This window comes from Poromitra crassiceps (assembly GCF_964638095.1).
Source record: "Poromitra crassiceps genome assembly, chromosome: 27".
Lineage (NCBI taxonomy): Eukaryota > Metazoa > Chordata > Actinopteri > Beryciformes > Melamphaidae > Poromitra > Poromitra crassiceps.
Genome location: NC_139650.1, coordinates 9,682,931 through 9,698,070, shown reverse-complemented (window position 1 = coordinate 9,698,070; position 15,140 = coordinate 9,682,931). Strand labels below are relative to the sequence as shown.

The 15,140-nt window shown below is 44.0% G+C and overlaps 1 protein-coding gene across 1 annotated transcript in view; it reads right to left on the bottom strand.

Moving 5' to 3' along the window:
- Positions 1 to 15,140, bottom strand: part of LOC310799320 (eukaryotic translation initiation factor 6) — a 75,617-nt gene that overhangs the window by 2,335 nt on the left and 58,142 nt on the right. The window contains exons 3-5 of the mRNA XM_083661919.1: positions 2,485 to 2,570; positions 1,582 to 1,757; positions 663 to 839 (exon numbers count right to left, since the gene is read on the bottom strand). Of these exons, the coding sequence (XP_083518045.1) occupies positions 663 to 839; positions 1,582 to 1,757; positions 2,485 to 2,570 (439 nt within the window). The remainder of the gene's footprint in view (positions 1 to 662; positions 840 to 1,581; positions 1,758 to 2,484; positions 2,571 to 15,140) is intronic.

Below are 15,140 nucleotides of genomic sequence, written 5' to 3'. Positions count from 1 at the left end.
GCGGGGGGGAGGGGGGGGGCATTAGTTAGCACACTAGTTAGGGGACATTCACACCAAAAACGTTTTTTTCAGTCAGAACGCTATGAAAATCATGTCGAGAGCGCTTCCATTGTGCACAAAACACAGCGCACGGAGCATTTTTTTCTGCTCCGTGTTTTCCCCCCCTGCAGTCGCGTGCAGTACAGATCAGAACACAACGACCACACGGACGGTAGCCAGCTGGTTTTGTCTGTTTGATGTTGTTCACTGTCAACATAAAAGCCAGATTATTGCCAATTCTGGCAGAAGTGGAGGTTGGAGTAGGGAGAAAAGGTAGGAAGAGTGAAAATGACGAGCAGCGCACTTTTCCTCTAATGTTCAACTTTTTTCAGCTTTAAAACACTCACAGCGCTCCTCCAAAAACAACAGACAGTGCAGTGCTGAAACGCCAGGTGCGTTCATTAAAAGAGGAGCACGTTTAGCGCGTCCTGACAGAGAATGAATTGCAGAAAGACGCTGGCAGCAACAAAAACGCTTTTGGTCTGAATGTCCCCTTAATGCTGCAGTTCACTGTTCCAGCCTGCGGGGGGGGGGGGGGGGGTGCCTTCAAAGCGTTTAACACACACCTACTTGTTCATGATTATCCCTTACTTATCCACACACTCCCCCCTCCTGTCACTCACCACTAGAGGGACCTGCAGCAACGACGACAGCTCGTCCTGGTCCTCTATGGTGGTCTTGGGGTGGACCAGGCCGCCCTGGTTACTGAAGGCACAGTACGAGCCCACCAGGACCTGCTCCGCCACAGTCTGACGGAACACCTCCACCTTCAACGTGTCCGCCAGGATCTCCTCTGTCTCCTGAGACAGAAACAGAGAGAGAGAGCATGCGTTAAAGTGATGCTGAACTTTGGCAGTACTTTGAGAGGATGATATAATAACCCCAAAGTTAGTGATTCCATTTTCTGTTCCTCCGGAAGAGGAGATTGGAGAATTGCATTTCTCTCTCTCTCTCCATTCACGGCCATTATGTGGAGAAACAGGCCTGAAAAATCACACGTCTAACACTTAAACAAAGAAGAACAAAGCATATTCTGACAATATACTAACTAGCCACACCGCTGAATTGTTTTTAAGTCAATCACTTCCTTATGTTTAGTCAACCTTTCAGTTTGAACAAGTGTAACCAAGAGAATAATAGGTTTACCAATAATTGAAAAATAGACAAAAAAAGTGCGACTTTTATAATCTGCTTTCTCAGAGTTCAATAGAAGGTTTGTGTGCACATCCAACCTTTTGTTAGGCCAGGTGCTGGGTACAGAGGCACAATATAGAAAAAATAGAGAAATACCCGCACACAGCTCCAATATATTTAATTTAAACAGCTACTGCAAGCTTTCGACCCACACAGGGGTCTTCATCAGGCAAAATGTTTTCTCAGAGTCCCATCTCCCACGCCTGTGTGTCAGCCCTGTGCAGACAGACAGCTCTCACTGAAAATGAATGCAAATGAACGTACACAGACAGACACGACGGATCAGTGTGGCCGCCGGCTAAAGTGTAAAAAGCGTGTAAAAAGCGTGGGTGCGTCGGGCCGTCTCACCCTGTCCAGGTCGGGGTGCACCAGCGCTACGTAGTCGTTGCAGGCGATGACGTTGCCGAGGGCGGAGAGGCGCTCCTCCACTCTCTGGATGCTGACTTTGTCTGGCAGACAGTTCCTGATGTGCTGCAGCTCCTGGTCCGTGGTGTTGTTCGGTACGATCATGCCGTGCCGGTTACCTGCACACGGGGACAGACAGGAGCAATCGATCGGGGATGGAATCGGCGGCACAAAGGAGCATGTGAGTGTCAGTGTCGGGGGGTCAATCATTGACTGTATAAATTAAAAGATGGACGACGCGACTCCACTTCCTACACAAAGGTGAAGGCAAAATATCTTGTTTCCGCGAGCTGCCATCTTGATTGTGTGAGAATTTGGAGCGCGAGTCTGTGCATGAGTGTGGTTGGTTGTCACAGCTGTCAATTATGACTTTTTATATAGAGCGCCGCACGAATGAGTCCTAAAAGCTGGAAGTTAGCATCACCTGTTCCCTTGTGTCAAAGTCAATGGGTCTTTTGTACGACGATTTTCAGAATCAGCTTTATTGGCCAAGTATGTTACATACAAGGAATTTGACTCCGGTTTGCGTTGCTCTCAAAGTACTCTCACACAGAAAAAGGTATGCACAAGTTTAAACAAATTATTTCAGGTTAGATGTCTGAAATAAGCTCTGTGGTTTAACAAAATTTGATGAAAATGAGACCTTTGAAGTCCAGCAAGATAATATTCCCAAATGAACACCACTTGTATTATTTTTGAAGCGTTTACTGGCGATGGCGATTTAAGGTCATCACATTTATGCTTCAAAAACTATTGAAGATATTTTGGTAGATGGATACCGTACCATATGCAGTAAAATGTCATACCTTTACATCCCTTGTGTTTGTGTTGCAGTGTTGTACTCACCCACACACATTCTCCCGATGATGCGACAGCCTGCTATGGAGGCATGAACCACTGGGATGTTTTCAGACAGCTCCCCTTCAAACACACTGCACACGCACACACACACACAAAATGTTACTGTTTAGCTGTCATCTACATCGACCAAGAAGGATCATACTGGAGTTACATTGACTTTGTTGCCTGTCTCTGGACAACAGCAATGACTTCACCTTCAATATTATCATTTATCATTTATCTTTTATCATAATGTGACGATGAGATTTTGGGAAATACAATTCTGCTGTTTAATCTAACAACAAAACAAGCCAATTTTAGTTGAAAACTCACGAGTCATGAAACATTTGAAGGAATATCACCAGAAAATTCATTACCATCATTTCATTTGGATGAACACTGAAGGTCCCATATTGTGGAAAATGGGATTTCCCTTGCTTCTTTGATTATAAAGGAGTTGGTTTGATCAGATCAGGTGGAGGTCAGAGGTCAGCAGTGCAAATCAATTCTAAAAGTTGAGATTTTATTGAAATAAAGCGCTGCTTTGTGGATCATTTATGTGGCCAATTTAATAATTCCTCAAATGTCTCAAGTCATGTAGTATCAGGTATGTATGTTTAGTGTGACATGGTCTTCATACAGTAGAATACAGCATGTCTCCAATTGACCTATCGCTAAGCCCCACCCCCCGTCCTCACTCGGACAAACACAGGACAGGCTGACTAGAATACATGGCAGCCGTCACTGTCAAAGTTATATCCCAAGAGCCTCGAAACAACTTTTTGAGGCCTGATATCGTCTAGAAGCCATCATAAAGTACTTCACTCTGCCATGGAGGGCGATGTACAACATTTAAAGCCATCAATAAAAAGAAATGCGTGGAAACGGCTTAGCGAATCTTTAACCAAACATGCACTTTTAACGAAGGAAGACAGAAGATAACCAGTGGGGATAACAGGCAACTGACATCCAGAATTGACATTTTATTCACTTGAGTAACCTCTCCGTGGATTATATATATGCCGAATTAAAGAGTGGCGCCTGGTAATCTATTTCATGTAGGCCTACCTCTGTATAATCAAGAAACGTTAAAATAAATAGTGTTGATGTTTTTCATAGCGAGACAACAGCACGCACGCATGGGTGGAGCAGATGAGGAGAGGCATAGCCTAAAACGGGCAGAATTGCTGGCGGATAACCTTAGATTTGTGTGGGCTCAGTTATGAACCTAATATTATGTTAAGGAGATAGAAACACAGCAGCAGCAGCAGTCTATGTAATGAGGCGACTTCATGGAAACAGCCAGGCGAGTTGAATTCACAGTTGAACACTTGTAACATTACACACATTGGGCAGCTTGGGCTGAAAACAGGAAAGAACGTGAACTTTCTTCTTTGTCTACAACCGAGTCTGACTTCTGCTTATCCTCCCTTCCTCTTCGCTCTACCGCTTCTCTGAACTGAGTTTGAGTTTGAGTTTTGTCGCCCGTGTGTGGGATTCTAAGGGGAATAGATTAAATAAGTAGTTACAGTTACAATATATGTACAGTACGTGTCAAATTGCAGTTATTGCAAACTGGAATGAAATTAAATCAACTTGCACATTACGTGTGACGTAACTAAGGCACAGCTAGCCTATCGGCTGACTCAGTCTCAGACAGCCCCACAATGTCCCTGGCCTTACGGATCAGTTTGTTGAGTCTGTTGGCGTCCGCTGCCTTCAGCCTGCTGCCCCAGCACACAATAGCATACAGGAAGGCACTGGCCACCACCGACTCATAGAACATCCTCAGCATGGTCCGGCAGACGTTGAAGGACCTCAGCCGTCTCAGGAAGTAGAGACGGCTTTGCCCCTTCTTGTAGAGTGCTTCAGTGTTCTTAGCCCAGTCCAGTTTATTGTCAATGTACACTCCAAGCTACTTGTAATCCTCCACTATGTCAACACTGACCCCGTGGATTGAAACAGGGGTCACCGGAGCCTTGACCCTCCTCAGGTCCACCACCAGCTCCTTTGTCTTTGTCACGTTGAGCTGCAGGTGGTTTTGCTCACACCATGTGACAAAGTTTGCCACCACTATGTGTTATACAGTCTTACATCTGTGGGCAAAGTTGTTTTCGGCCTGTTGCCTCTGTTCCAGCAATCTCTGTGTGTTTTCTGCTCGTTTGTGGGAGCATGTCATGAAGTGAATGCTGTTCATGTGTCATGTCCCTGACCAGCTGAGTGGCTGCTTGTTCCCTCCTGCTCTGAAGCAACAGGAGTTGTGGCAGTGTGGTAGAGCTTGTGTCTTCAAGACGTCAGCTCTCCGGGTCGTCACTAACGTCTGTAATTTCCAACACTGTGTTTGCGTCCTTCAGATTCATCTTTTGCCTCTTCTTGTTAATTGTGGCACTACATTCTAGTCGGTCAGGGCTGCAGCTGACCTTTAAGTTGGCTTCGCCTATGTGGCGGCAGTAATCGTGCGAAGAAATCCCTTGGATCAGCTTACCACCAGTCATCACCCAAACCTCTACTTCTTTTGATCCTCGTGCCACAGTGTGCAGGGTGATGATATGAGGATTCTTGCCTGGTGGTAGTTCTGACGAAGCTAGTGTCGCGACTGCCAGAGCACAATATTCTAGTGCTTCCTTCGGATATAGTTTTCTTGCATTTCGGATTGACCGGCCCACCCTGTGAGCTCTGGGTGTCTCCGACTGCGGTAGCTTTCTTCCCTGAAGGCTGTGCGGAGACTAGGGCTGGGTTCAAAAAATCGATTCTCCGATTTTTAATCGATTTTCATTTTAATCCTCGATTATCGATTCATATGTCCAGAGATCGATTTTTTTTTAATTAAAAAAAAAAAAAAAAAAATTATTAAACAGGCTAAAATATTGTGCTGTGTGTGGTAGTTGAAACATAGTTTCAAGTTGACGTTTAATTATGTTTGTAGTTGAAACAAAAACATAAATAGTGTAGGCTACATGAATGGAAATGTTTGATCATTATTAATATCTACTTTTAGAAATTATATAGGCTGAAATCAAATCACTGTGCATAATTGTGAAAGTGTCTTTATTGATTGTTACATAACTGGACAGTCATGTAATTCAGGGTACAGCTCAAAAACCACGTTTTGGTATCACTAACCAAATCAATATTGAAAATTGATCGAATCGGAATCGAATCGAATCGAAATTAATCGATTCGCAACCTTGTGAATCGGAATCGAATCGATTCTTGAAATTTGAACCAATACCCAGCTCTAGAGGAGACCCGGTGCAGTTGGCCATATCTTCAACGAAATGGCATTTCGGTGAGTCTGAGGCTGTACAGTATAGTTGGTGCGAACAGGAAAACCAAGAGCAATGGGGGAAGGCATCCTAATGGCATAGTAGGGCGTGGTACGGGGGAATGTCTTTGGTGCCTTGGTGGGTAGACTTCATGAAAGGTTGCCCCCACCATTACTTCTTCTCCCCCTCCTTTGCTCGAGTGCAGTGGTTCAAATGAAACCAGACAGCCTTCTCCTTCACTGCAGTTGGCAGCATGAGGTAGGGCTGGGCGATTAATCGAATTTTAATCATGATTACGATTTGGGCTGTCCACGATTATGAAAACAAGATAATCGACATACAACGATTTTGCGGCTCTTGTCACTCTCGTTCTGTCTTGTGTTGTAAATCGAGCGCACCCTTTCCTTTGCAGCGGTGTGCTCGGCCCCTCCCCCAAAGCCCAAAACACACACACACACCGCTCGAGTTGGGAATGACTGTCATGTGAACAGAGAGCCACTGCACTTCTCCTCCCCGCTTATTTCCGTGGTAGCACAAGAATAAGATGAGAGAAGTCACAGAAAGAGAGCCGCTGGTCGAGAGGAGAGGTAAAACAACGTATGTGGGGTGGAAGCACTATGGTTTCGCCGAGTTTAAAGGTCCACACATCAAGAGCGATGCGAATATACAGCACGGAATTGCGATGCGAGTTTTGACCCACCTGTCAATCACAGCCACAGACTTGGAACAAACAGTGCAAGATATGCGCGCCGCGGTCGTGGCAGCACTCCGCAACACAACCTATCACTTGAAATCCACTCACAAAGTGGTCTATGACCAAGCAATAAACGCCAAACGAACAAAAATACAAAGCCCCATCTAGTTACTGCCACCGCATACAGTCATCGATTCAGGACACTCTTTACAATGCGACCGCATATTCAACAGCTAACGAGCTCACAGATAAACATTAACAATAGCCTATTATGAACCTAAACGACGTAAGTCGCTTTGGATAAAAGCATCTGCCAAATGAGTAATTTAATGTAATGTAAACGAACGTTACTAGTGTTCTCATTTGGTTAGTTTTGAGGTTTAAGGACTACTAGTTCATGTTTACCAACATATTGAATGTAGATTAATAGTTGCAGTTGGTTGTGGCAGTTCACTGCAACATAGTAGGCCTATACTGTATATTTATTTTAGTTTTTATTTTATTTCTAAATCTTTGCACTTTTATTTATTTACACTTATTTATTTTCAATTATATCTAAAATCCAAACACATCCAATGTTAAATAAAAAGGCAGTGTAAATGTTCAATAAATTCATGATGTTCTCAATGTCAATGAGTAATCGTGTTAAATAATCGTGATCTCAATATCAATCAAAATAATCGTGATTATGATTTTTGCCATAATCGAGCAGCCCTAGCATGAGGCTGCTGCTCAAAGTCCCAAGAAGATGCAGTGCCTGGACCTGTAGACACACACTGAAGGTCCCATATTGTGGAAAATGGGATTTCCCTTGCTTCTTTGATTATAAAGGAGTTGGTTTGATCAGATCAGGTGGAGGTCAGAGGTCAGCAGTGCAAATCAATTCTAAAAGTTGAGATTTTATTGAAATAAAGTGCTGCTTTGTGGATCATTTATGTGGCCAATTTAATAATTCCTCAAATGTCTCAAGTCATGTAGTATCAGGTATGTATGTTTAGTGTGACATTTTCTTCATACAGTAGAATACAGCATGTCTCCAATTGACCTATCGCTAAGCCCCACCCCCGTCCCCACTCGGACAAACACAGGACAGGCTGACTAGAATAAATGGCAGCCGTCACTGTCAAAGTTATATCCCAAGAGCCTCGAAACAACTTTTTGAGGCCTGATATCGTCTAGAAGCCATCATAAAGTACTTCACTCTGCCATGGAGGGCGATGTACAACATTTAAAGCCATCAATAAAAAGAAATGCGTGGAAACGGCTTAGCGAATCTTTAACCAAACATGCACTTTTAACGAAGGAAGACAGAAGATAACCAGTGGGGATAACAGGCGACTGACATCCAGAATTGACATTTTATTCACTTGAGTAACCTCTCCGTGGATTATATATATGCCGAATTAAAGAGTGGCGCCTGGTAATCTATTTCATGTAGGCCTACCTCTGTATAATCAAGAAACGTTAAAATAAATAGTGTTGATGTTTTTCATAGCGAGACAACAGCACGCACGCATGGGTGTAGCAGATGAGGAGAGGCATAGCCTAAAACGGGCAGAATTGCTGGCGGATAACCTTAGATTTGTGTGGGCTCAGTTTTGAACCTAATATTATGTTAAGGAGATAGAAACACAGCAGCAGCAGCAGTCTATATAACGAGGCGACTTCATGGAAACAGCCAGGCGAGTTGAATTCACAGTTGAACACTTGTAACATTACACACATTGGGCAGCTTGGGCTGAAAACAGGAAAGAACGTGAACTTTCTTCTTTGTCTACAACCAAGTCTGACTTCTGCTTATCCTCCCTTCCTCTTCGCTCTACCGCTTCTCTGAACTGAGTTTGAGTTTGAGTTTTGTCGCCCGTGTGTGGGATTCTAAGGGGAATAGATTAAATAAGTAGTTACAGTTACAATATATGTACAGTACGTGTCAAATTGCAGTTATTGCAAACTGGAATGAAATTAAATCAACTTGCACATTACGTGTGACGTAACTAAGGCACAGCTAGCCTATCGGCTGACTCAGTCTCAGACAGCCCCACAATGTCCCTGGCCTTACGGATCAGTTTGTTGAGTCTGTTGGCGTCCGCTGCCTTCAGCCTGCTGCCCCAGCACACAATAGCATACAGGAAGGCACTGGCCACCACCGACTCATAGAACATCCTCAGCATGGTCCGGCAGACGTTGAAGGACCTCAGCCGTCTCAGGAAGTAGAGACGGCTTTGCCCCTTCTTGTAGAGTGCATCAGAGTTCTTAGCCCAGTCCAGTTTATTGTCAATGTACACTCCAAGGTACTTGTAATCCTCCACTATGTCAACACTGACCCCGTGGATTGAAACAGGGGTCACCGGAGCCTTGACCCTCCTCAGGTCCACCACCAGCTCCTTTGTCTTTGTCACGTTGAGCTGCAGGTGGTTTTGCTCACACCATGTGACAAAGTTTGCCACCACTATGTGTTATACAGTCTTACATCTGTGGGCAAAGTTGCTTTCGGCCTGTTGCCTCTGTTCCAGCAATCTCTGTGTGTTTTCTGCTCGTTTGTGGGAGCATGTCATGAAGTGAATGCTGTTCATGTGTCATGTCCCTGACCAGCTGAGTGGCTGCTTGTTCCCTCCTGCTCTGAAGCAACAGGAGTTGTGGCAGTGTGGTAGAGCTTGTGTCTTCAAGACGTCAGCTCTCCGGGTCGTCACTAACGTCTGTAATTTCCAACACTGTGTTTGCGTCCTTCAGATTCATCTTTTGCCTCTTCTTGTTAATTGTGGCACTACATTCTAGTCGGTCAGGGCTGCAGCTGACCTTTATGTTGGTTTTGCCTATGTGGCGGCAGTAATCGTGCGAAGAAATCCCTTGGATCAGCTTACCACCAGTCATCACCCAAACCTCTACTTCTTTTGATCCTCGTGCCACAGTGTGCAGGGTGATGATATGAGGATTCTTGCCTGGTGGTAGTTCTGACGAAGCTAGTGTCGCGACTGCCAGAGCACAATATTCTAGTGCTTCCTTCGGATATAGTTTTCTTGCATTTCGGATTGACCGGCCCACCCTGTGAGCTCTGGGTGTCTCCGACTGCGGTAGCTTTCTTCCCTGAAGGCTGTGCGGAGACTAGGGCTGGGTTAAAAAAATCGATTCTCCGATTTTTAATCGATTTTCATTTTAATCCTCGATTATCGATTCATATGTCCAGAGATCGATTTTTTTTTTAATAAAAAAAAAAAAAAAAAAAAAAATTAAACAGGCTAAAATATTGTGCTGTGTGTGGTAGTTGAAACATAGTTTCAAGTTGACGTTTAATTATGTTTGTAGTTGAAACAAAAACATAAATAGTGTAGGCTACATGAATGGAAATGTTTGATCATTATTAATATCTACTTTTAGAAATTATATAGGCTGAAATCAAATCACTGTGCATAATTGTGAAAGTGTCTTTATTGATTGTTACATAACTGGACAGTCATGTAATTCAGGGTACAGCTCAAAAACCACGTTTTGGTATCACTAACCAAATCAATATTGAAAATTGATCGAATCGGAATCGAATCGAATCGAAATTAATCGATTCGCAACCTTGTGAATCGGAATCGAATCGATTCTTGAAATTTGAACCAATACCCAGCTCTAGCGGAGACCCGGTGCAGTTGGCCATATCTTCAACGAAATGGCATTTCGGTGAGTCTGAGGCTGTACAGTATAGTTGGTGCGAACAGGAAAACCAAGAGCAATGGGGGAAGGCATCCTAATGGCATAGTAGGGCGTGGTACGGGGGAATGTCTTTGGTGCCTTGGTGGGTAGACTTCATGAAAGGTTGCCCCCACCATTACTTCTTCTCCCCCTCCTTTGCTCGAGTGCAGTGGTTCAAATGAAACCAGACAGCCTTCTCCTTCACTGCAGTTGGCAGCATGAGGTAGGGCTGGGCGATTAATCGAATTTTAATCATGATTACGATTTGGGCTGTCCACGATTATGAAAACAAGATAATCGACATACAACGATTTTGCGGCTCTTGTCACTCTCGTTCTGTCTTGTGTTGTAAATCGAGCGCACCCTTTCCTTTGCAGCGGTGTGCTCGGCCCCTCCCCCAAAGCCCAAAACACACACACCGCTCGAGTTGGGAATGACTGTCATGTGAACAGAGAGCCACTGCACTTCTCCTCCCCGCTTATTTCCGTGGTAGCACAAGAATAAGATGAGAGAAGTCACAGAAAGAGAGCCGCTGGTCGAGAGGAGAGGTAAAACAACGTATGTGGGGTGGAAGCACTATGGTTTCGCCGAGTTTAAAGGTCCACACATCAAGAGCGATGCGAATATACAGCACGGAATTGCGATGCGAGTTTTGACCCACCTGTCAATCACAGCCACAGACTTGGAACAAACAGTGCAAGATATGCGCGCCGCGGTCGTGGCAGCACTCCGCAACACAACCTATCACTTGAAATCCACTCACAAAGTGGTCTATGACCAAGCAATAAACGCCAAACGAACAAAAATACAAAGCCCCATCTAGTTACTGCCACCGCATACAGTCATCGATTCAGGACACTCTTTACAATGCGACCGCATATTCAACAGCTAACGAGCTCACAGATAAACATTAACAATAGCCTATTATGAACCTAAACGACGTAAGTCGCTTTGGATAAAAGCATCTGCCAAATGAGTAATTTAATGTAATGTAAACGAACGTTACTAGTGTTCTCATTTGGTTAGTTTTGAGGTTTAAGGACTACTAGTTCATGTTTACCAACATATTGAATGTAGATTAATAGTTGCAGTTGGTTGTGGCAGTTCACTGCAACATAGTAGGCCTATACTGTATATTTATTTTAGTTTTTATTTTATTTCTAAATCTTTGCACTTTTATTTATTTACACTTATTTATTTTCAATTATATCTAAAATCCAAACACATCCAATGTTAAATAAAAAGGCAGTGTAAATGTTCAATAAATTCATGATGTTCTCAATGTCAATGAGTAATCGTGTTAAATAATCGTGATCTCAATATCAATCAAAATAATCGTGATTATGATTTTTGCCATAATCGAGCAGCCCTAGCATGAGGCTGCTGCTCAAAGTCCCAAGAAGATGCAGTGCCTGGACCTGTAGACACACACTGAAGGTCCCATATTGTGGAAAATGGGATTTCCCTTGCTTCTTTGATTATAAAGGAGTTGGTTTGATCAGATCAGGTGGAGGTCAGAGGTCAGCAGTGCAAATCAATTCTAAAAGTTGAGATTTTATTGAAATAAAGTGCTGCTTTGTGGATCATTTATGTGGCCAATTTAATAATTCCTCAAATGTCTCAAGTCATGTAGTATCAGGTATGTATGTTTAGTGTGACATTTTCTTCATACAGTAGAATACAGCATGTCTCCAATTGACCTATCGCTAAGCCCCACCCCCGTCCCCACTCGGACAAACACAGGACAGGCTGACTAGAATAAATGGCAGCCGTCACTGTCAAAGTTATATCCCAAGAGCCTCGAAACAACTTTTTGAGGCCTGATATCATCTAGAAGCCATCATAAAGTACTTCACTCTGCCATGGAGGGCGATGTACAACATTTAAAGCCATCAATAAAAAGAAATGCGTGGAAACGGCTTAGCGAATCTTTAACCAAACATGCACTTTTAACGAAGGAAGACAGAAGATAACCAGTGGGGATAACAGGCGACTGACATCCAGAATTGACATTTTATTCACTTGAGTAACCTCTCCGTGGATTATATATATGCCGAATTAAAGAGTGGCGCCTGGTAATCTATTTCATGTAGGCCTACCTCTGTATAATCAAGAAACGTTAAAATAAATAGTGTTGATGTTTTTCATAGCGAGACAACAGCACGCACGCATGGGTGTAGCAGATGAGGAGAGGCATAGCCTAAAACGGGCAGAATTGCTGGCGGATAACCTTAGATTTGTGTGGGCTCAGTTTTGAACCTAATATTATGTTAAGGAGATAGAAACACAGCAGCAGCAGCAGTCTATATAACGAGGCGACTTCATGGAAACAGCCAGGCGAGTTGAATTCACAGTTGAACACTTGTAACATTACACACATTGGGCAGCTTGGGCTGAAAACAGGAAAGAACGTGAACTTTCTTCTTTGTCTACAACCGAGTCTGACTTCTGCTTATCCTCCCTTCCTCTTCGCTCTACCGCTTCTCTGAACTGAGTTTGAGTTTGAGTTTTGTCGCCCGTGTGTGGGATTCTAAGGGGAATAGATTAAATAAGTAGTTACAGTTACAATATATGTACAGTACGTGTCAAATTGCAGTTATTGCAAACTGGAATGAAATTAAATCAACTTGCACATTACGTGTGACGTAACTAAGGCACAGCTAGCCTATCGGCTGACTCAGTCTCAGACAGCCCCACAATGTCCCTGGCCTTACGGATCAGTTTGTTGAGTCTGTTGGCGTCCGCTGCCTTCAGCCTGCTGCCCCAGCACACAATAGCATACAGGAAGGCACTGGCCACCACCGACTCATAGAACATCCTCAGCATGGTCCGGCAGACGTTGAAGGACCTCAGCCGTCTCAGGAAGTAGAGACGGCTTTGCCCCTTCTTGTAGAGTGCATCAGAGTTCTTAGCCCAGTCCAGTTTATTGTCAATGTACACTCCAAGGTACTTGTAATCCTCCACTATGTCAACACTGACCCCGTGGATTGAAACAGGGGTCACCGGAGCCTTGACCCTCCTCAGGTCCACCACCAGCTCCTTTGTCTTTGTCACGTTGAGCTGCAGGTGGTTTTGCTCACACCATGTGACAAAGTTTGCCACCACTATGTGTTATACAGTCTTACATCTGTGGGCAAAGTTGCTTTCGGCCTGTTGCCTCTGTTCCAGCAATCTCTGTGTGTTTTCTGCTCGTTTGTGGGAGCATGTCATGAAGTGAATGCTGTTCATGTGTCATGTCCCTGACCAGCTGAGTGGCTGCTTGTTCCCTCCTGCTCTGAAGCAACAGGAGTTGTGGCAGTGTGGTAGAGCTTGTGTCTTCAAGACGTCAGCTCTCCGGGTCGTCACTAACGTCTGTAATTTCCAACACTGTGTTTGCGTCCTTCAGATTCATCTTTTGCCTCTTCTTGTTAATTGTGGCACTACATTCTAGTCGGTCAGGGCTGCAGCTGACCTTTATGTTGGTTTTGCCTATGTGGCGGCAGTAATCGTGCGAAGAAATCCCTTGGATCAGCTTACCACCAGTCATCACCCAAACCTCTACTTCTTTTGATCCTCGTGCCACAGTGTGCAGGGTGATGATATGAGGATTCTTGCCTGGTGGTAGTTCTGACGAAGCTAGTGTCGCGACTGCCAGAGCACAATATTCTAGTGCTTCCTTCGGATATAGTTTTCTTGCATTTCGGATTGACCGGCCCACCCTGTGAGCTCTGGGTGTCTCCGACTGCGGTAGCTTTCTTCCCTGAAGGCTGTGCGGAGACTAGGGCTGGGTTAAAAAAATCGATTCTCCGATTTTTAATCGATTTTCATTTTAATCCTCGATTATCGATTCATATGTCCAGAGATAGATTTTTTTTTTAATTAAAAAAAAAAAAAAAAAAATTATTAAACAGGCTAAAATATTGTGCTGTGTGTGGTAGTTGAAACATAGTTTCAAGTTGACGTTTAATTATGTTTGTAGTTGAAACAAAAACATAAATAGTGTAGGCTACATGAATGGAAATGTTTGATCATTATTAATATCTACTTTTAGAAATTATATAGGCTGAAATCAAATCACTGTGCATAATTGTGAAAGTGTCTTTATTGATTGTTACATAACTGGACAGTCATGTAATTCAGGGTACAGCTCAAAAACCACGTTTTGGTATCACTAACCAAATCAATATTGAAAATTGATCGAATCGGAATCGAATCGAATCGAAATTAATCGATTCGCAACCTTGTGAATCGGAATCGAATCGATTCTTGAAATTTGAACCAATACCCAGCTCTAGCGGAGACCCGGTGCAGTTGGCCATATCTTCAACGAAATGGCATTTCGGTGAGTCTGAGGCTGTACAGTATAGTTGGTGTGAACAGGAAAACCAAGAGCAATGGGGGAAGGCATCCTAATGGCATAGTAGGGCGTGGTACGGGGGAATGTCTTTGGTGCCTTGGTGGGTAGACTTCATGAAAGGTTGCCCCCACCATTACTTCTTCTCCCCCTCCTTTGCTCGAGTGCAGTGGTTCAAATGAAACCAGACAGCCTTCTCCTTCACTGCAGTTGGCAGCATGAGGTAGGGCTGGGCGATTAATCGAATTTTAATCATGATTACGATTTGGGCTGTCCACGATTATGAAAACAAGATAATCGACATACAACGATTTTGCGGCTCTTGTCACTCTCGTTCTGTCTTGTGTTGTAAATCGAGCGCACCCTTTCCTTTGCAGCGGTGTGCTCGGCCCCTCCCCCAAAGCCCAAAACACACACACACACCGCTCGAGTTGGGAATGACTGTCATGTGAACAGAGAGCCACTGCACTTCTCCTCCCCGCTTATTTCCGTGGTAGCACAAGAATAAGATGAGAGAAGTCACAGAAAGAGAGCCGCTGGTCGAGAGGAGAGGTAAAACAACGTATGTGGGGTGGAAGCACTATGGTTTCGCCGAGTTTAAAGGTCCACACATCAAGAGCGATGCGAATATACAGCACGGAATTGCGATGCGAGTTTTGACCCACCTGTCAATCACAGCCACAGACTTGGA